A 23,927-nucleotide genomic window follows, 5' to 3' on the forward strand; every position below is an offset into this window, starting at 1 on the left:
CAATTAATAAGATTAATAAAGACATAGAAATAAATGTTGCAATCGTTAACATATTTTGATAATAACACACAAATACATTTATAAACAATAGACTGGTTTTATAGGTTTATTGATTAGAGGCTCATAAAATATTTACAGGTTTGTAGAGGAAAATTTACTTTTATTCCCCCCCCCCAAAAAAAATCCAGTGACAAAAAACATGTCTCTACCAGAATTCCAGCAAATGATCAAGGATTATAATTATAGCAGTAAACAAACCACTGGACAAAATTTCACAATTTACAAACCGAAAAATTCATTCTAATTAATCAATCAATTAATTTCATACATGATACTTGATTTGTTAATGAAAGGGCATTATTTTAAATCATGTTTAATTAAAGAGTTATTTGAGTGGATTGAAACATAATTTAGCAGATAATATGAAGTGAATGAATAGCTAAGAATAGATACGAATTAATCCGCGATTAGTTGGATACTTTTATTAAGAGCCTAATAAGAAATAACTCATCTGTGGCAAATATAAAAGAAATGAATGAAAAACTGAACAACCAGATCTGATCTTTGCACTGTACATCAATTATTCTCTTCTTTTTTTCAAGAATCGTCAATAAATAAATAGACTGTAAGAATAATTTACAATTTTTTATGACGAAGCATTTCAAAAGACTTAATTCATGAAGTAATCTAATTCACATTAAAATGTTGATAATTTTCTTGGTGATTTAATCCTACCCAATCCAGGAAACAAAAGTAAATACCATTTCATAATTATAATTCATTATTACTAATTTATATAAGGGGTTTCGTGGAGATGTCATTATTTTCAATTGACTTCAATTGACTCATGATTTAAACTATGAAAATTTATAAGTTATTAGTAGTATCAGACACCTAACATACCATTCACTTTTATTGAATACTTGAATGATGTGTCATTTAAATACATTAATTAATTGATAAGTATAAAATACTTGGTTTTTTTTCAAATCAACTTACAGAAATTGGTGTTAATCATGATGAAGGTGAAAGAAATGTAACCGATGTACAATGCTGCGGTATATCTTGTTATAATACACCTGTATGTTTATCTTACTACAGTTCAATGTGTCAATCAAATAAAACGAAAACCATTACATTAGAAGATAAAGTTTGTATGGATGGTGAGTTAACATATGTCGATTATAAATGAATTGGCATTACGTGTGAGAATGAGTTAATTTGCATTATATTATAGTTTCGTAAATTATTTTCTTATTTCGATATTCTATAACTGTTTTCATTGAGTGCAGTCGATGGCTACGGATAAAGTATTGTGACGTGGTAAGAAATCTGACATTACATCCGAATTGGTTACTTCAAAAACATTGTTTTTTTTAGTACAGACAAGTAATTTTTATCCGGTACTAAATAGCTTTTTTGATAAAATAGCTATTACCTGGACATTGTATTTTTCTCTCCAATGAGTTTGTTTTTGACTAGAGAATAGGTTTACGATAGTAATTCATCAGTATCGCTTTCTGATACCTCCCACTGTGAATCTACTTCAACACGGTAACTCAATTAGCATTTTTGGAAAAAAAACATTTCCGTTTGTACTTAATCTAAAAATTATAGCCATTATAGTTTCTATAACACAGAATAAGAATTCCCTTTATATAAGTTCAGTGAAATTTTAACAAATAGTAATAGTCAAAACATTCTATCATTATTATCAAAATTTCATACGGTCAAACACCACGTGATTGCAATACTATAGTACAATGCATTCTACTATCATAAATGGGCTATAATTTTGACTGTTTTAGTTTATTACATTGCAATGTTTCTTTTTAAAAAATATCTCGCAAAGGCTGGATGTCCAATTCTCTTCCTAACTAGAAAAAATACATCATGACATCATGAATATGGCATACATTATAATGTACTACAGTTATGCATATATATATATATATATATATATACTCATCGGTTTAGCAAACATAGTTTAGGGTACTTTGACTCTAAACAACGATTTTATTACAATATTTGATTTCTGTAATATAAATGACAAAATCGACAACTTCATATGGATATACATAACGTGAATATCGAATAAACTTTTACATTTTGTAAACTTTTTTCTTCATAGAAAGGATAATATTTTGGTGAAGTTTCAGTTACGGTAAAAGTAATGGAAACACATAAGACTGTAAATCATGTTCATTTTCTGTAACTATGGGCAAGAAAAAAACACATTTCATACTTAATTGGTAATTTACTGAAAGCAAAACATCCGTTATTGAGAAAATGTAGACCTAATGAAATTCTAACTAGAATTTTCTCTACTGTGATGAAAATGTTTTAATGTCATTGTTTTTGCATTGATAAATACACGTTGCATCATAATAGTTCACACACATGGAAGGGTTACTTTCTGTTGGGTTCATTTCAAATCAGTTTTTATTTCGATCATCTGTCAGAACAATCAGCTTTACAAAATAAAAATTAGACGCTGAACTTTATGGGTGTAGACCACTGAAAATGTTGGTGAGTAAAATTATCGATAGGTCGAATTATAATCCTGTGATCGACTACATATTTTTAATATGCAACAGAATAAATTAAATGGTAGATTATGAAAAGTGGGAAGTATTAAGACATTCTAATAAACATGTGAGCTGTACAATAATTTAAATTGATTACATAGTTGGTCACTTAATGTGAAGATTAATCAACGATTACAAATAAAGAATCAGTGAAGATAATGTGATGAATGTTTTTAAGTAAATGCTCAGTAACTCGAATTCTAAAATGGGATGTCAGCAACACCCCTAATAAATAAGTATATGTTTTGATCAAAATAATTCTTTTTAACATCACTAACAAGTATAAATCCTTGTATTATATAGATTACATAATAGACAGTGATAATGTAGTGAACAGAACACGACTGGGGACAATCGAATGTATTTAAGCAAACATTACAGACTATCTCAGTAAATTCTGAAAACCATACAATGGACAGTTAATTTGCAAATTAACAACCAACAGTCTCAATCTTCACTGTTTCTTCTCTAATTCCATTGTTCGTGCATTTTCCTACCGACTGCGCTTTGTCTCAGTTCTTTCCTCATCGGTCTTCTGCAAAAATTCATTCTATGTCTGACCAACACCATATACTTTTTATATGGATATAAGTAGACCACACCACAATAATACTTATGAATACTATTGAATATGATCTTAGTTTTTAACAAATTAGATCGTAATGAGCTGATTTATTAATTGGTCAGAATTGTTTACGAAAATATTGGCATGAAGATTTATTTATTAGGGACTTGTGATAATTATAAAGTTCAGAATAAAGTCTGTAGAATATTAGCCTATATCTCGAAGAGTGAAATACCTTACATTACTTATGTGTATTAACTGATCGTGGAAGCCAAACATTATTGTCAGGTTAGATGATTTCGGGTACATTTTGTCTGTTGCTCTTCTTAATTCGAGCTTTTCTTGGCTAATTTGATTATTTCATATTTTTACAGGTAATACATTTCAAATATCAATAACACCAGAATTCGACTTTCATAATGGCACATTTATGTGTCATTTAAAACAAACTAATTATTCACGTGGATTTCGATTAAAATTTTCAATCGATTTATCCGAACTTTTTAAACAAAAGATTTCTGACAACTATGTGAACAGTCGTACGATAATTTCAGTTGAAAGTCAACACAATTTCGGTGCTTATGAGAAATACAAGCTAAATATCAACGCACTCAATGTTGAAATTTTAGTGGACGAACCCAATAAAAGCATATTCCGTAGTTTCAAAGAGGTGATACTACTGGGTCGAAAGGTGAAAAAATATAATGGTATGACTTATTAATCATGACGAATACATTTTACTTGACTTACATATATATTGTGAATTAGAATAACAAATATAAGTGAACAATATTGTCTTCAGTTAGATCCACATCAGGCTTCACTCTAATGTACAGTAATATTTACATGCATGTACGAAGTTATTCAGTCAATCAAGGCAGCTTGAGAGTCAGTGAAAAAAGTGGGTTAGATTAGTGAATTAAACATGATATGTGAAAGTACCAATTGGTGGTGTGGTGAAAGGTTTATTAGTTGGGATAAGAATAACAAAGACTCAAATCCATGTTTCATGAAAGGAAGTATGTAAATGACTTGAAGAAATAGATAGGGAAATAACAACCATTAAAAATTATAAGATTGCGTAATAAGAGTTGTTTCGATAATTGGACAATAAAACGTACATTCAAAAAAGGGTGTGAAGGAAAGTAAACGAAGAGTATGAAAAATAAAAATAAATAAAATCTTTTATCTAGGTTAATTCACGCAAGGAATGGATGAAGGTATTATAAATTTCTTATGAATACTAAGACTTGCATTGTGTATGATATGAGATCAAACTCCATAATGAGAACTATTTGGGATACGATAAACCACTTTAAATGACATATTTCTATCTACTACATGACCGCTATCGATCAAGTGTGACAGAACAGAGCTGTGTATTGTTTTGACGTTACCTCTTCCCGACGACAAAGGTAAATGTTCACTAACTCGTTGGCTCAGATGTCTGGTAGTGCGCCCAGCAGAGATTTTTCCATAGGAGCAGATGAATTCGTTGATACGCATGGATCGATTCAATAACTTCGGATAGGCATCTAAATATCACTAGATATTAGAGTGGATGCTGATGATGATCAAACTGAAAATATCATTGTTCGCTCATATTTGTTGATATATTATCGTTTATCGTTAAGAAGAAAGTTCAGATTTCCGCGACATGAATCTACTACTCGTTTGTATTACTATTGTCTATTGTCGTGATAGGCTTGAAAGACAACACAGTTTTCAACTATACAGGTTTCAGATTGTTCAAGTCAAGATTATCAATATAGGGTTTGAACAGATAATCCTTACAAGTAGATACAGCGAAACAAATAAAATGTAAATCTAATCTTTATATCATATTTCATATAATATAACCTTGTCAACTGTCTATAATAGTTTACTCATATATTCATTTCAGAGTTGACTATTGTTTACCATTTGTCTTTTTTTATCACTGAGACTTAATGAACAGTTACTCATAATAACAAATTCAAAATTAAAAAGAGACTATACTTCAGAGTTATTTAATAGAAAAGAAGTATCTTATTCATTGTAAGGATCTGAAAAAATAGTAATGATTGAGTTTATTTTATGATTGTCGATTGATTATTGGATTAAAAAGTTTAACAGTACAAATAGTATCAATCACTTTAGTTGTGACACATTTCTGAGGGTAAAAGTTACGGATAAATAGGACTACTGTAGTTGTACTGTTAATTACCAATTAATATTAAGAAAAATAATTCATCGACCAATGCATAAGTTGTTTTTGTTAAGATAGGCTGATGGTTGCTTTAAAATATTGTTATTTTTGTAGCAAGTTATTGTGATATTAATTTTACGTAGATATGTGTTTTAATGTATTTTCAGCCTATGAATTTGTTGTACATAAGCCTCCATCAACAACTGAGATTAAAAGCATTCAGTCATCTGTTGAACATGTCCTACATACAGATTCAGCATTTACAACGATACAAAGTAATAAACCACATGCATTCAGTTCTATAAATTGGAAGCATAAAGGCTGTGATTTAGATATTTTTCAAAATACCAAGGTGACAAAAGCATTGTCTGAGTTCCTTTCGAAAGGTTATCCAGTTGACATTTATCCAGCATCAAATGTCAAAACAAATACACCACGTTCAATGTCAGGTAAAGAAGACAATGTTTATTCGAATATACTGCACAGATTTCGATTAAACGATAAACATGCAAATTTACCAAGAGCAAACATTAAACTGTCAGGTAATATTTATATATGTTTATATTAGATATTTTGCTCTTGAATTCAAAATAAACCTTATGTTTAGTCATATAAATATATGTATATATACACATTATACGACAGGAAGGATTCTCTAAGCCAAAATTAAACGCAAAAAAAACTAATGACTTTATGACATCGTTATTTTGTAATGAAAGGTTTCATATGATCATGAAAATAGTTTCACAGGTTTGGGAAATTGAAATTTACGTTCATCCTGTAGAGTTTCAAACATATACATATATCAGTATAGGGATTTGTCGAGATTTTAGAATCTTCACGGTCAAAATCACGAGTCGATCTAGGCTAGACCACCACTGAAAACCTTTAAGCATTGGACAGCCGTTTCGTCCCAGTATGGGATTCTCCAGTAGTACGTACTAACCATCCCACTCGTAGGACTCGAGCCTAGGACTTGGTATTTGTGTGTTAATATAGTATCCAACATACGCGAAGCCAAAATCCCTGGGTTTGAGTCCCTCGAGTGGAATTATGGATGCAGACTGCTGAGGAGTTTCGTGCTAGGAAGAAACAGCCGTCCAGTTCTTCCGGATTTTAAGTGACAGTCCAGCTCAGATCGACTGGTGATTTCAACTGTGAATAGACATATATATCAACTCGCCTTACTGGCTCTCAAACAAAGTAAATATTCATTCAGTATCTCACGAGCAGCCTTGTCCTTTTTATTTCAAAAAATGTATATTTGATAGCGTGGTATATGAAAAAAATTACTACAGTAGATTTAGTTTTCTGTTGACTTTGAAAATTGATTATAAATGAATACAGACATAAGTGAATGAATGTGACTAAAACAAGTTCATATTTACTGTAAAAATTGGGATTCTAGTCCTTCAAGTGAATAAAATTCTTTAAGTAAATAAATTCGAAGAGATTATTATAAGTGCAAATTCTGCCCGAATCACATTTGTCTACTTTACTCTTATACAAAGAGTAATCAAACGTGATCATATTCCATAATACAATACGTGTTTCAACTGAGTATCTGATAAATATAGTCTAAAATGAATATACAAACTTGCTCACTCTCCATTCATTAAGGTTCACCATGCCTTTGTCTCATTGACTGGTCAGCTTTATTTTATGTACATCTTATAAGATATTCATTTTGAATGGGGAATGTTAGTACTCCATATATATTAAAATTTTCCTGACTCAAATGACGCATTCTATATTCATTGTCCGTCTATATTGTTTGTCTTTGTTACTTTTCATCATTGTAGTAAACACGTTTTGAAAGTTAATTTTTTCTAAAGTCAGAAACTATCAAAATATTTTTTATAATCTTAAAGAAGTGATGGATCTCTTTATCTAATAGTTACTAAACAAAATCTAAATGAAATAATTAAAGTGAATATAAATACAGTATTTATGGTTTTTAGTCTCAAAATGATTTGTATAGTATCAAAGCACGCAAGGAAAACTCCTAATGTCTCATTCGAATTGATTTTTAAAATATCCAGGGAGATTTTGTTCTGAGAATTCATTACTCTTTCGACTGTTAAATTATCATAATTCTTCCCTATGCAGTTAGATAGTATGCTGCAACTTAAAGTAACGCTGGTATATCATTTTTAATTCGACTGCTAAATATTTTGAATTAGATTGTCAACTCAATAAAGTCACTATGAAAAGTAAAATTTCAACTATATATAAATGTTAACATATCCGATAACTTAAAGGATGCTTTTTGTTACTGTGACACTGTGTACTTGGAACTTTAGAAAATTTTGTAATTGTAGTTGAAACACGGAGTATTCATAATCGTAATTGCTCATTAACCAATAGATTTATTGATATATCCAAAAACTAAATAAATATAGATAAAAACAAAATTTTCAATTATTCTGTAGGATACTCAGTTCAATGTTTGCTGTTAATGTGATTCTTCGACATACTACTATTCATGCTGCTTATGATCGAAAATATTAAAAAAGATCAACTGTATATCTTGGCGTTTTAAAGTTCGAATAGCTTATCTGTATGTACCTTATTGTGACTCTAGGTGACGCGGATTGAAATTTAACAAAAAGACATCAAATTTTTATAGATTAACATGCTCTATATGGATGGCTATCGGTACAAACGAAATCTATGTTTAAGTTTGCGTATAACTACTTCTAATCACTTATCATTTTGAAAGGTTTTCTTAATCGAGATCTAAGATAAAACAATCGGGACTACAAAGTAAGCCGATATGTTTACTTACTTACTCACAGGGCGCCCAGCAGGATTCTCCATCGAAGTCTGTCCTGGAAAATCCTTTCCAGTTGTTTCCAGTTGCTTTTCATTCGTTTAATATCTGCTTCCAATTCCCGACGCAATCTGTTCCTTGGTCTTTCTGTGTTCCTTTTTCCTTCAGGATTTCAATTAAGAGCTTTCCTCGTGACGCAGTTTGATATGGGGATTTTTGCGTTCACTAACTCTATTATATACTCTATAACTTTTTAAAAGCGTTGATAATAACCACCACTGAGAAATAACTAGGCTCTAATCATGACGATTCCTTCATATAAACTTTAACATCTAATAATCTCCACAAATCCCTCATTCTCATGATAACCATAAGCCTACTAGTGGCTGATTTGGGGAAGTAATTTCCGGAGTCCTAGAGAGCAACTATAGCTATCAAACATCAATCATATTGAATGTTGGGCATTTACTAACCGTTAGCATTGAAGTGTGGTCGAACAGTGTGACAATTTGACGGGGGTTCAGAATGCAAACCGTCGGATACCTAATCAGCTGTATAAAATTTGTTGGGTCCGGTGATTGCTATGGTCGTAAACCCACACATTAAAAGTCATATACAAGTATAAAGCAACTGCGCGATGCCTTCTGTTTTAAATTGGCTAAAATGGTCAATCTGTAAACTATGCAAACCAATATTCTCCACAAACACTTCTATAGACAGAAATAATAAAAGAGTTATAAATGATTCCTTTCTTTACTTTAGGTAATGAAGTTCAAGTTGATTTTTGAAATCGTCGAAGGGTCCGAATAATAAAGCATTACATAACAGTTGCTTTACATCTATATATCAATACTTTAGTCATATATAGTAGGTATATTATTGTGCACACTTGAGTATTTACACTTACCAAAATAATCACGAGATGCGTCCTCTAAGGTATCCGTTATTCAGAAGACCGTTGTAACATATAGATGTTAATCAATTTTGAAACTGTTATGTAATAATTATGACCAGGTTTAGCCTTTATAATTTCATATAAACTGAAAATTAAATGATTACTTTTTAATGATAAATTAATGCTTTACTTATAATATACCTTTATGAGTAGAAAATTAACTTTCTAATGTTATATGGCTTAATGTCAATCATTTTGTCAAGAGAAATAAACAGAATAAAACGGTTAAAAATGAGCTCATATACAATACACGGTGTAAAAAGTTAATGTAGTTCAATACAAAGTTTAGTTCATTTTAGTTTTTAGACATTCAGCTTTATCACTAACCGATAGTATTTCAAATCAAAGTAATTCATAACCTCGTAAAACTGATATAATAGATGAATGTTTATTAAGTCAATATCACTTAAAAATCCTACTGTTTATCATAAATGTTAAAGTACTTTGTATGAAATTACTCAACATGTTTTGCTTTTTCTTTTTGATTTATAACTGTTACGAAGACTTTCGGTATTTTATACCCTTTTTTATTCGGTCATCAATTTATCGTGACTCAATTATGAAAGGAAATTGTTAAATTTTTTTTCTGAAAATCAAATATATTTCACAAAAAAAACGAAAATGAATTTCTTGTCTAAAAACTTAACATCATCATCAATAGCGTCGTTTATGCAAATACGATGCAAATAGGCACCCCGTTTGTACTGCACTTAATTTTATCAATAGATGGAAAGTTCATGGCACAGTGAGTCTTACTGTAGCTTTTGTTGAAAAAAAACCTGTCTATATCACCTTACCATTTAGAGGTGGTTCAAAATGGATTTTATTATTAATTAGGAAATGGAAAAAAATTTTTTCAGATATTAGTAAAAATCAATTTTCCCAACTTAACTGTTAAACAGCTATGATATTAAAGAGGTGTTCCGATTGCACACGATAAGAATTTCCAAATTATTTTGCCTAAACTGTCAACTTGTCAAATGATATAGAATATTTAGAATATTTTCAACACTTTCATTAATCAATAATGACAGTGTGTTGAAGCATAAATCAAGTCAACAAGTTTTACCTTTTTAATAGTTGAAATCATCAGTCAATTGAAGCTAGACCACCATGAAAAACCTTGAAGCACTGGATGGCCGTTTCGTCCTATTGTGGGACTCCTCAGAAGTGCACATTCACGATCCCGCCTCGCGAGATTCGAACCCAGGACCTACCAGTCCCGCTCCAGAGCGCGATTATTTAGTTGAACCTATTATATTTTTAAGCATTTTACTATTTATGTGAACAATAATTTTTCTATTCATTATTTCACTGCAATATACGTAGTGTAAAACTAGACATAAAGATCGTTTTAAATAAATTAATATATTTGTAATATCCTAATGTGTAGAAAAATTAGATCTGCTGGTGTTTCGTAACTCAGCATAAGTCACTTCTTCAGAGAATGTTAATATATTTATTCTCTAAAGAAGTGGCTTACATGGAGTCATGAAACGTCAAAAAATCTAATTTTTCTACCCATTGAGATATTACAACAATATTATTTTGTTATTTATAACAATCTACCCAATGCTGAATTTGTCCAAAATTATCAAGTTAAACCTTGGTAATGATACCTATAAAGATCTTTTGGTCCAGAAAGCTACATTCATGTGGTTGGATTTAAATGAAATGTACATTTTAAAGTATATAGCCATTGGGGTAGCGAAAACATGAATGACAAGTATATATATCATTCTACAACCCCGGAATACCTTGGTACGGCCGAGAGTGGGGAGAGCCCTCTCTCCCTCTCGAAATACTGTCACACAACCATGCGTATGTAGCCTTTGCCAGGGAAGTCCTACCTACTGCCTTCTCGTGGCAGGGGTGTTGTTTACAAAATAGAGAGAACGAAAAGTGAATGTCCAGCGCTTTAACCGGGTTGATAGACACGGAAAGTTCACCTAGGGGATCTGGAAAACCCTTATTCTAAGCCAATGGTGTCCCTTGGGCTCCAGTATCCCGAGGGAACAAATGGCGTATGAATCAATCGTTAGTCATCGGCTATCATGGGACTGCATCTCCTCACGATGCTCCACTACCTTGCGGATCAGATCTTTAGTTCAAAGGCTCCGGTTGTGGCCTCCTAAGAAAACCACCTGCTTCGGTTTGGGCACCCGAGCAGTATCACAGCCCTCACACAAATCAAATGAGATTCGTGTGGCGCATATATATCTGGTGCCTACTTATACCAATATTTATATGTTCAAATAAATAAATAAATAAATAAAATTCAAAGATAATAATTGGAAACTTCTATTTTATAAATTTTGCCAACTTTATTTTTATCCAGATTCTTCCTTCATCTTTTAGCCTTACGGTCTAGTATTTACTTATTCACTAATCCGATTTCTTAACATATAATTATTATTTTTAACTATATGATTATTAAAGAAAAATATATATATTATTCATCTCTTATTTCTGTTTATTAGATTATTTTATGAAAAAGACATAATCATCATTTGCGCTAAGATAGACCTTGAGACAGGAAGCATGATCACCAAAATTCCTATTTATTTCATTTCCTATTAATCTTCTTTCTCTACTGTTTTTCTCTATGTGTGTGTGTTTGTATGTGAATGTTAGATTTTGTAGCATTTGAAACAAAAGTGTCCATTTCTTTTTTTTTCTTTTCAATTCAATATTTTGTTTGATCTATCATTATCAGTTAGTTTGTACTTTCGTTTGTACCTTTTTACAAAACTTCTCAGGGTTCGGTAATATTCTGTTTGTTTTTGTTTTTTTTCTTTTCAATAGGAATTTTGTATTATGCAATTTATTCATTTATTTTAATGGAATAACATAACTTATGACAAATTAAATTAGCTTCATTTAATAAAAATGATTTCATGTAGCATAGCAACAAAGATAATTTTTTTCCTTCACTTCATTGATGAAAAGTTAAGTAGAAATATGATACAAAAATTATGCCTATGGATATATATATAGATCCATTTGTTTTTCAATATATATATAGGGAGAAGAATTAATGAATAATAGAGACTTATATAAGTCGTTTGAAATATATAAATAAATTCTGTCGTCAATAAATTTACAATTTTTGAAATTCTTTGTTATTTATTTCTATTGAAGTGAATTTCATATTCTTTATAAAAGGTTATGGAACTCAGGAAGTTTATTTGACTAATATGATGATTATTGATTGTGACACTTGAGAAAGCATTACTGATAAAGTTAATTTATTAATTTTACTACATTCAACAGTGTTATCTCTAAAAGGAAGTCACTATAGTGATTAAATATTTATAAGCAATAAAAGAAATGTAAACTATTGACCATATACAGCGTTTTCATACAATGAAAATCTTTGAATTATATTGACAATGAAACTGTTTTACTTCAGTTTGTTTTATTGATGAGTTGCTTCTTACTGAACTCCTATTCCATTATGGTACATATTTTATATATGAACTGATTTAAAGTTTTGGAGATAAAGCAGTGAGATCCCATACATAAATCTTTATGTAACCAATCCATAATATATATATATATATATATATATGAAGTTGGCTTTTAATTTATTTGTTTATTGAATTTATTCTGCTCATATTGCGGAAATCTATTTCCGAATAACTTAATATCATTATTTTATAGGTAATGTTTGGACGGTCTGGTTTATAAAGAAGGTACGGGGTCTTATTTAAATACTTTAATTTTTCCTTTTGACTACTGATCTTTTTAGATTTTCGCATTAGTAAAACCCTTTCTTCTAAAGAAAATAGACTGAACATTGAATGAATGGTTCATAACAATACAATGATGATATATTTGTAATATTCTTATTATTACAAAACTTAGTAATGGTATTTTGTTTCCTTTTAGAGGGTATATAAACTCTTTTATGCTAACTCAAGATTAAATAATACAAGCAAACAGGTTTTGTAAATCAAGTCTAAAGGGATTTAGTGTAAGACAATTGTATGTACTCGTGTAAACATTTGTAAGTGCGAAAGATATGCTATTGATAAGGTGAATAATTAAATTGAGTTAGTTATATTTTCCCTAATTAAGTTCGTTAGGGAAAATATAAATCTGTACAAACATATTGCGCAACAATTAACAAAACAAATAGAAAGGCATATTTTGAGTTGTTTTATCTATTATTTTTGTCCTCTGCCATTGTTTTTAATATGGATTTGTTCTTAGAATAACATTTAATAAAAATTGAATTTTATGAAAAACTCTATTAAAATTGAAACTTAACTGAATTATAATTTCCTGTGGCATCTGTAAAAGACACCATTTAACTCACTTTTTAGTAAAGGGGATATATAACCATCACAGTTGAAATCAAGAGTTACCCAAACTATATCATTATTGAAAACGTGGAAGCACCAGACAGCCATTTCGTCCTAGTAATGAACTCCTCAGCAGTCCAGACATACGATTCCGCACAAGGAACTTGGAACCAGGATTTTAAGTCTCACGCGAACTCTTACCCTCCATACCACTGAGACGATATCCGATGATGTTAATTTCTAACTTCAATCAACTCTTAATCTTCCGCAACCCTTCATCCATTGTCTAGGGGTGGATAACTTTCTCACACCCGACACAGATCTTGCTCCCTGGCCATGACTCGTGATTTCAACTGTGAAAATACTGCCACTTCTACAAATCCACATACTGGACATATAATCCTAAAAACAAAATTCCTGAAACAAATGTCAACATACATATTAGCTTGGGTAAAAACTATTCGCGTAAACATATTTTGATAAGGTTCTTTTTACATATTTGGTTATTGAAACAGTTTTAAAAATTATACCTATGCAACAAAACGTTTATGGTTTTTTCCATTCATTATGACTATTTAATCAGTTACCTAACAATCTCATATAGTTCCCTCGAAGATTCATGATGGAAAAAAGGTAACAAGCAAAAGCAATCCCTTTCAATTTAAAACTGATTGTGAAAAACATCAAATGATATTTTAAATAAAGGAGAGACTTATATATATATATATATATATATATATATATATTCATGTTGAAAAGCATTCTTTCAGTGTTTAGTCAGCATGTTTTTACGTGGGTGACAAGTTTGTATATTCCATTTTGTGTTCTTTAACATTTTATTATTGTTTCAAGTTGTTACACTCTTTAACAATGCAGAGAACATGTTTTTTTGACGACAATAAAATTTACTGATAGGTTTCATTATATATATGTGCTGGGTTGTCTAATGAACTGATGAATTGCATAGATACATTTTAATGTTTCGAAATACATAATCATAAGTGATCTTAAATCAGATCACTCAACATCTCATAAATACTGTTTAACAAGGTTTTAATTGATTAGGCCTTGAAACTTAACATATTTATGAATTATTTTTACAGTTAGTCAGTGTAAACAGTTCTGTTGAATCCAGTCATAACATGAACTCTTTTTCGATAAACTCATAGTCAAACTATTTTTGGATCCGCCTTTGTTTTGATCTATGTAAACAAACTATCTGATGATGCAATTGTGTGTGAAGTAACAGATCAACCGATCTGGGGTCAAGTATGACTATTAATCCTTTGAATTTAAACCAAAATGAATCAATGATATGAGGATTTGTGGAGATTGTAAGATTTCAACAGTTGGAATCACGAGTCAATCTAAACTGCATTACCATATTAGGAAGAAAAAAGCGTCCAGTGCTTCCAGGTTTACTAATCGGTCTAGCTCAGACTGACTCGTGATTTTAACTGTGAAAATCAATGAATGTATTTTTATGCAACTATTTTACAGAGTACTGTACATCCGCTGTCAAAAATAAATCTTATCATTACAAAACAGATACATTACTTTATCTCAAAAACTATATGACAGAAAAAAAATCAGGTGTGAGTTCTTCCGTTAGACCTATACCCATTGCAAAGAAATATGTTCTACTATCCAATCAACCGAAAATATTATCTAGTAAACGAAATATAGTTTTCTTAATCTATTAGCTACCAAGAACAGAACAATATTTCACAGACATTTTAACCATTCTGGTTTAGTGATTTTATTATTGATAATTTATTAATTCATTTTTGGTTATGATTGGAACTAGAAACCGAAAAAAGAAAAAAAACAACAACAGACCAATCATACTTCGGAATTCATTATAAATTATTCTTATTATGATTGGTCAAATATTTGTCAACATGAAATCGTTTGAAATGTGTATAGTGATAGTTTTTATTCACATATACCTATATATTTGTTATAATTTTCTCAACTTAATCTATTCGGTTATATTCAATTATTTCTATGACTACAAGTTTAAAAATAAAATTTTGATAAACTTATAAAAAGGATACTAAAACATTATTTGATATTAAATTGAAATTTCAAATATTCAATTAAATACCAAATATGTAAGTCAAATATTCATGACGTTCCGTTTTTGTCTTTCCGTTTTCTAGTGTTATCAATTTTCAATTTTATGAAGTAGATGATTGTAGCAATGTATTATTAACATTGAATATGCTAGAAACTATATGAGTTATAATATAGCATTACTCAAATTCGTTTCCAAACTCAAATAGTCAACATGATATTTACTTATTCTGTGTGAATTATTTCAATGAATGTATGGGGTCGATGTTTCAGATAGCAGATAGCTAAAATGTGGTAATATGTTAAAGAGAGTACAAAATCCAGCGTATTTTAACGCTAACAACTTCACGTCTTATTGATAATCATAAGATATAAGTAACCAGTCGAGTTCAACCAGGTCTGTTGAGAGATATCAACTCACTGAAGACATTGGTGAGTGGTTGTTCAACTTCGTGGATTGGTTGAAGTTAGATATTAACACCGTTGGATGCCGGCCAGCTCAGTGGTCTATCGGTTAAGTGCTCGCACGCGAGACTTATAGGTCCTGGGTTCGAATCTCGTGAGACGGGATCATGGATCCGCACTACTGAGGAGTCCCACAATAGGACGAAACGGACGTCCAGTGCTTCCAGGTTTTCACTGGTGGTCTAGCTTCATCAAGAGACAATATTTCCTTCGTAATCCTTTCTATTTGTTAGAATAAAGATAGGAAATAGGTGCCTAAATATTAAAAGATACGGATAGTTTTTGAAATATTATTTATCAGTCAATCATCGAATTCAAGATAACCAATTTATCCACATAACAAGAAGTACATACAAATGAATGGTTTATAACATGCTGTGAACAATCAATAAAGTGTGTTTTATATTTGTCTAAAAGCCTTTTTTAACAGAAAAACACTACTATTTAATTAGCTTTCATTATAAATTCGTTATTCTAACTATATTCTATGTGAAATCACATGATGATTCTCTGTAAAGAAAATGAAGAAACTTTCCTACCACTTTGTAGAGAAAAATCAAATAGCACAAATATATCTGTATTTATCTATAATGACCTTAAAATAATTTAAACTTTATGTACAGTCAATGTTTTATATTCAGCTCGATGATATCATTTTGAGTCATTCATTCTCAACCATGTGATGGTAGGTTATAACAACTTTCAGCGTTTTACAGGAATTGATGCTGAATCTTACATAGTGTTTACTTTAAAGTAAACCAAAATAGAGATGTTCATTATTAGAATAAACATTCTTATTTTATATTTATATTTACTACGTTCACTAAACCTTGGACAAATCTAGAAATTTCGCTATATAAAATAAATACCATAATTATAAACCTTTTTCTTTAAATTATGCGTTATGATTTTATAATCACTGTGACATAATATAATAATTGTGTAACACAACTACTGGATATATTTCATATATATATATATATATATATATATATATATATATATATATATATGAAATCATGAGTCAATCGAAGCTAGATCACCATCGAAAACCCGGAAGCACTGGATGACCGTTTAGAATTGTCTAGGGGTCCCATACTAGGAAGAAACAGCTGTCCAATGCTTCCAGGATCACAAATCGGTCTAGCTTATATTGACCCCTGATCATATATATATATATATATATATATATATATATCTTTACATGTAATTAGTTCTTTCTAATTTCCAAATATTTACTTAAATAAGTATTTTCCTTCTTCAGAAATAAACTAAAATAAATAGTATTTCTTTCAGTAAATCTTTTTCTGGAGTATGTGTTTATACCAAATAGTGAATCCGAAAATTAATGAATTTTTGTGATACTTAATGATAACACAATAGCAATTAAGCATGTAATTACAATCGGTTTATATAAATATTCGACTATGTATTTTCAATGTAGATAGTCAAAATGTATTGAACATATAAAAGACGTGAATATCATATAGTGGTAGAAAGAAGGATTTATATCAAAAGTGAATCAATATGAAAGTGCATGTATTATTTGTCAAAATAAGTAATATTTCATCGATATAAATAAAAACAAAATGCCATTTAGAATTGATTATGGTCCTTAAAATTAGACAGTATTTTAATAGTTGAATTCACGAGTTGGTCTAAGCTAGATAAGCTTTGAAAACCTAGAAGCACTGGACGGCCGTTTCGTCCTAGTATGGCACTCCTTAGCAGTGTGCATCCACGATCCCGCTCGCGGGGTTCAATCGGAGGACCTTCGCTCTAGTGCGCGAGCGCTTAACCTTTAGACCACTATCCCGGTACCCAACGTTGCACAAGATCATGGATTGATTGAAGTTATAAAATGACAACATTGGATGCTGAGGCAGTGGTCTACAGGGTTACAGTTCACGTGAGACTTAAAATCCTGGGTTTGATTTCTGCGTATGGAATTATAGATGTGGACTGCTGAAGAGTCCCATACTGGGACGAAGTGGCCGTCTAGTGCTTCCAGGTTTTCAATGATGATCTAGCTTAGATAACTCGTGAATTCAACCGTTAGAGTACTACAAACTCCACAAATCCCCTTACTGACAATTAGATAATAAGTGAAATTTGAGAGTTAAATATGATTAATTGCTTTTGTGTTATAATGTAGATTTCAGTTAAATCAGTCGTTATTGAGTACAATGTTTTATTTGTAATAATTTACTGAGAAGAAGGAATGTAAACGTTTTCTCTCAGGTTGTACATAACAAGCAAATAAAAACGTAAATAACGTTGGAACTATTTAAATTTCATTCACTAAGATTATTTTGAGTGTAACTTTGATAATACAATGTCTCTTAACATAGTATAGATGGATAAAGGCGAGCAGTAGAATCCACAATGCGCGTCTCATTCTATTTTGGACTCCTTAGATGGATGTACCTGCATCCCATAGTGGATGTTCACTCTGGGACCCAAACCCAGTACCGTTCGCTTCAAACTCCATCGTGTTATCCACTCAGCTACTGAGCCCTGATAGCCACTTGCTTGTGTAATGGGGTGAAGTTTAAATTCACTTAGTATTGTTTGCTTGTATCCTCCCATTAATTTTTCGGACTGCGATTGATCAGTCTCTTGTTGGGATATTTACATCCTGTGAGGTTTGCCCCGATATTGTCTTCAGTCACTAGTTTTATAAACAAAGGTGGATGATGGCTTACAGTGGAATCCAGGAAGCGCATCACCGTCCACCTTTGCTTATAGCTTGTGACTCAAGGTAATATCGAGGCGATCCGCACAGGATGCAAATGTGTCGTCAAGAGACCGATCAATTGCAGTCCTAAACAACAATGAGAAGATACAAGCAACTGATTCTACGCGAATATTTGTAAGAATGTCTTAAATTACTAGCCCAAACATGCTTGTTTATGCATCAAAGAAAAAAACCAATACTGCAAGGAAGTATTATTTTTTAGCGATTTTACAATATACAGATACATACAAACTTTATTTTTGTCTATATAAATCATTACTAGAATCATGTTTTTTCATCATTACATGTAGATGCATAGACATACTATATAAATCGTATATATGTAGTCTCATGTATTCGGTTTAAAGGAATACTTTAATTTCATAACAATTTCTCATAAGAGATTATTTGTTTCAGTTTTGTAGATATCTAATGAAGTACTTATAAGTGCTTGCATCTTACCTTTGCAACAATAAAAGGATTTACTTTTGTCCAGTGTAATTAATTTCATAGACTATCAAATGTGAGAAATGTTCTATTATCAGAATATCACTTATAGTTAAATACTTAACTTAACAGCAATAAGTCAGTTCTTCTTTCGGATTAATTAGATATACAATATAAACGTATATATAGATATATATGACCGATTTTCCTGTTTTCCTAAATCTGCTAACAATTAATCTAATTCACTCTGTTATTTCTTATGATTATAAGAAAAAAACGACCATATGCATAAATGCTTAAGCCTTGAAGGCATAAAAAAACAAGTGAGTAAATTTCTACCTAGTTTAGTATCGTGTTGTTTTTAAGGCAACAAAATAAATTAAGTATTGAGTATAGTCAATCAAGGAGAAATGAATTGACTTATAGAGACCATAACTAAACAAACAAATCTACAACCAAGTATACTTATGTATAGTTGATTTTGATTAGATTTAGGATAATAAAATAAATCCTTAAAGGTTTTCATGTTATTATTTGTAAGCATATGACCTTTTTTAGGAGAAGAAAAAAATCGCTAGCCTATTTTAGTTTTATTACCGTGTTTACTCATTCGTATATACTGTTATAACCTTTATGTTAAGCTCATTCCCTCTCAGTTATTTCAGTTAACAAGGTTAAAAAATAAAAAAATACTAAGTAGAAATTTTAAACACGTAACCTGATCTTCATAGTGGGACACTTAATTAATGGTATAAGATGGTTAAATGTTATGATGAAAATGCTGTAGATAACATAGTTATTTAAACATTTATGTGGTTGGAATCCAACAACGAATAAGAAGACTTAAAATGGGAATTTCAACATCAACCTGTCTATTCTTTAATTAATGGTGATAAATAAAGTACCTTTGAAGTTAATCAACTTCCATCGTGGTTTTGTATATGAGTGAGAAAACTAAATTGGTGTACTAAATATACTACTCAATAAGCTCTAAATTCTACCGATCAATATCATCCAGCTCATTGAATTTGTCTACATCAAAGGTTGCCTTATGAATTTGTTACTCATCTTTGTATTGCTTTCTCATCTTAACACCATAGTCATCTCATAATATTTTTGATATTATCCTGTAAAATCATAAGAGTCGGTGTCAAAAGTTTAATATTCAACTTTTTAGATCACTGAACTCATATACATGTATAATATAAGCGCCTGGATATTTCTGTTAGATGAACTGTTAAATAAATTCAAAAAAGTACTTCAAAGTTCTCATTAATTTTTGTCATACAAATTTAGATAATCTAGAGCAAAGAGAATGAATACTATGCATATTAGATATTTGATGAAAGTCTACGTATAGCAGTAAATATTATGTATAGAGTAAAAATAATAATAATTAGTTAAGTGCTAAGTAATTTACTTAACCGTTTGATTTAAAAGATCAGTTATAACAAGTAAATTTAAGTTGTGACATTTTAAAGGCTAATGGTACATCAAGTATTCAAGCTAACCTTGTAACAAAGATCATTGTTATTTTGTTACATCTTGTGTCAGCTAAGTTAGTAAATGATGTTGAATCTGGCTTTCGGATTAGAATTTCTGATTCATTATCTCTTATGGCTATTGTTAACATTTTAAAATGATTAATGCTTAGTTTCATTTTACTCAGTACGAAAAATTATTGGAAATGACTGACTATTCGTTCTTATATAATTCCAATAGACTAAATAAGGTAGAAAAACATTTCCCTGGTAATTCTGTGTCTTTATTTAGTTACTCAGGTAGAGTTGATTCGTAGATGATCGGCTAAAATTATTTTCTCTACATAAGTAGCTTAATCGATAAAAACTAAACAAAATGTCTAGTTTGGACTATTTTTTGTCAAATTTTATTTTCATGGGAAGGGTAGAAAACTTAAATCGTATTTATTCTGTACCTGAGTAACGTTTAAACGTCAACATTTAACTGACTTATTTTCTGCAGTTTGAAACGTTATCAACTCAGTATATTCACTTAAGAAATAGTAGTAGGACAGATCTTGCTGAAAATCAATATTCAATCATCATTTACTATTTGCAGTTATTGTCTCAAATGTTTTATGAAGTTAAAATTAAATAACAAATAGGAAAACCCGATTTCATTATATATAAAGCGATTGCATCACACTGAAAGTGAACAGATATTTGTTCAAAGTAAGAAATAATTATTGATTGTTTATTTAGTCTGATATATTTTTGAACTTGAAATAGAGATTAGGTTTTGGAAAGTTTGTAAAGGATGACTTTCTAATTTATTATCTTTATACATTTCACCATACCATAAGAAATCCAACGACATTTACGTATTCATAAACATAAAATCCGAGACATCAGTGTTGTTTAACTTTTAAGCTATTATGTGGTGAAATTATCTACTAAAATAATATGTTGAATTTATAGGTTATGAAAGACAACTTTAAAATTTACTGGATATTCTCGAAGTTGTTGCCCACACGTTGGAATAAAACGTTCACTGTAGGAAAAATTGGGAATTTCTGAGAAAGGCTTATATAATAAATGCATATGTGTTATTACTAAGCATATATATATGTCCTGGGTCCGAATCTTGCGGGGCGAGGTTGTGGATGTACACTGCTGAGGAGTCCCACAATACGACGAAACGGCCGTCCAGTGCTTCCAGGTTTCCCATGGTGGTCTAGCTTCAAATGACTGATGATTTCAACTATATAATATATATATATATACTTTGAACTGACATTAATGTTTACTAGAAATTTTTTAGAAATCGGTTCTTCATCACCGTACTAACTATTTTCTCAGTGCTTACAATTTTAATTTCAGTTAGAAACAAGGCAGAAATATAAATTTTAAAAAAGACATAAAAATATGGTTGATTTAAGTATAGGGATCTATGTTACATATCCACAAAAAACTACACAAAATAAACTCATTTCACGTATACTTTGTAATGCACAAGATACCACTAAATCAAGCAGTATAATTTCAGAGATCGGTATTTATAAGTTCGATTGATTTATGAAACAGTTGTTCGAACTGGAGTCTTCAACTAATCATCATATATATTTATATAGATAACTTGTCGACATGTTCATTAAGTAATAATAGTGTAGTGTGGTCTATTCATATCCATATAAGTAGTATATGGGGATGGTCAGACATAGAATGTATTTTGGCAGAAGACCGATGAGGAAAGAGCTGAAATGAAGCGCGATTTGTAGAAAAATGCATGAACAATGGAATTAGAGAATATGAACTGATATTTACAGAAGAAACAGTGAAGATTGAGACAATTGATTGTTAATTTGCAAATTAACTGTTTGGTGTATGGTTATCAGAATTTAGTGAGATTTGTAATTTGTACTTAAATACATTCGGTGGTCCCCACTTATGTTCTGTTCACTACAATAGTTTCGATGATAGACTGCTACGAGCCGATGAAATACATGTACACGGGAAACACTATTGACATCTTTTGATTTCTGATATAAAAGAAAGGGGATAATTGTTATGCCCTTCCAATAAATCTTTGTTTTTATTTCATATTTAAAGTTTATTATTTAAAAAGAACCACAATACAATATTGAATAACGTACTCTGTCTGTGTATTTGAAGTTACTTTCTTTATGCGTCATACTTTTAAAGTAACTGACTATGCTCATATGTGTATATATTTTACATCTGTCGAAACAACTTCTTTGGATTCTTGTCAACGTCTGACGTGATTATTTTGTCTCCATTTTCCAGAAGAGATCGAAATATAGTTACCATAGGAATACTTTGGAGTACTTAAGGATAACAAAATACATAGCCGGATATATACATTTACGTAATGAACAAATTTGCATAAATGTTTAGAATATTACATTAATGAATACACTTATCTTTTCAAAGTATATTTACGACGATAAATAAACTAGACCTCATTCAGACTGTTAATAATGAAGTCAAAATTATTTTCCAGATATAAAGTGTTGGTTTATGTCGCATCACTGAATGGTTTCTTTGATGATAGTTGCTAAATTCTTTAAGTAAACAGGATTTAATATGTATATGATAGCAAATAATTCTAACATATATGTATCCAAGAGGTTAGGAACATTTTTATTCGACATTTCACTTCAAACACATAAGCAGAAAATATTCTTAGTCAAGTTAGTTTAAACAGAGTCGGATAGAGAATGCTGGTGAGCGGCTTATGTTCCTCCACGAGGGGTAACCAGCGTAAGTAAATAAGTAAGGGTAAAGTTTTTATTGATGGTAGATAATTTTAAATGATTAGTGACATATCCAATATATGACTAGGCTTATTTTAATCCACTTACTGGTAAAATTGTCTAATCATTAACAGACTTTTCTTGACTATCAATTTTCTTACCTTCTATGAAAAAATCCATATGACTTTAGCATACTTTACGTGTAGATCTTTAGAATGATATAACCTAACATACTGATCGATTGGATTTCACAGTTTTATTATTTAATTATATTCTTTTCAGTACATTTCAAAATATATCAAACGATATAGAATAGAAACGTAACGCATTCTAATTCAATAGAAACTAGAAAGAAATAGAACATCTTTCTTTTTCTCTCTACTGATTCTTTAATAAAAAGTAAAATGACAAAAAAAAAACATCACAGATTTCTTTTTAACAGTATGAATTGTGTAACAATGACATTGATTTTCATAGAACATACATATTTTGAGCCATAAAGGTAATTGAAAATTTATCACAAAAAAAACTAAAAAAGTATAGAATATACAGTAAATGCATATAGATGGTATATAGATAGATGAATGGATGA

The 23,927-nt window shown here is 30.4% G+C and overlaps 1 protein-coding gene across 1 annotated transcript in view; it reads left to right on the top strand.

Annotated features, from left to right (window-relative positions):
• Positions 1 to 23,927, top strand: part of Smp_148740 (hypothetical protein) — a gene marked incomplete at both ends in the record, with an annotated part of 153,904 nt that overhangs the window by 57,144 nt on the left and 72,833 nt on the right. Inside the window, 3 exons of the mRNA XM_018794744.1 lie at positions 1,002 to 1,163; positions 3,528 to 3,860; positions 5,509 to 5,883. Coding sequence (XP_018649125.1) covers positions 1,002 to 1,163; positions 3,528 to 3,860; positions 5,509 to 5,883 — 870 coding nt within the window. The remainder of the gene's footprint in view (positions 1 to 1,001; positions 1,164 to 3,527; positions 3,861 to 5,508; positions 5,884 to 23,927) is intronic.

Source organism: Schistosoma mansoni, chromosome 1 (assembly GCF_000237925.1).
Source record: "Schistosoma mansoni strain Puerto Rico chromosome 1, complete genome".
Taxonomy (NCBI): domain Eukaryota; kingdom Metazoa; phylum Platyhelminthes; class Trematoda; order Strigeidida; family Schistosomatidae; genus Schistosoma; species Schistosoma mansoni.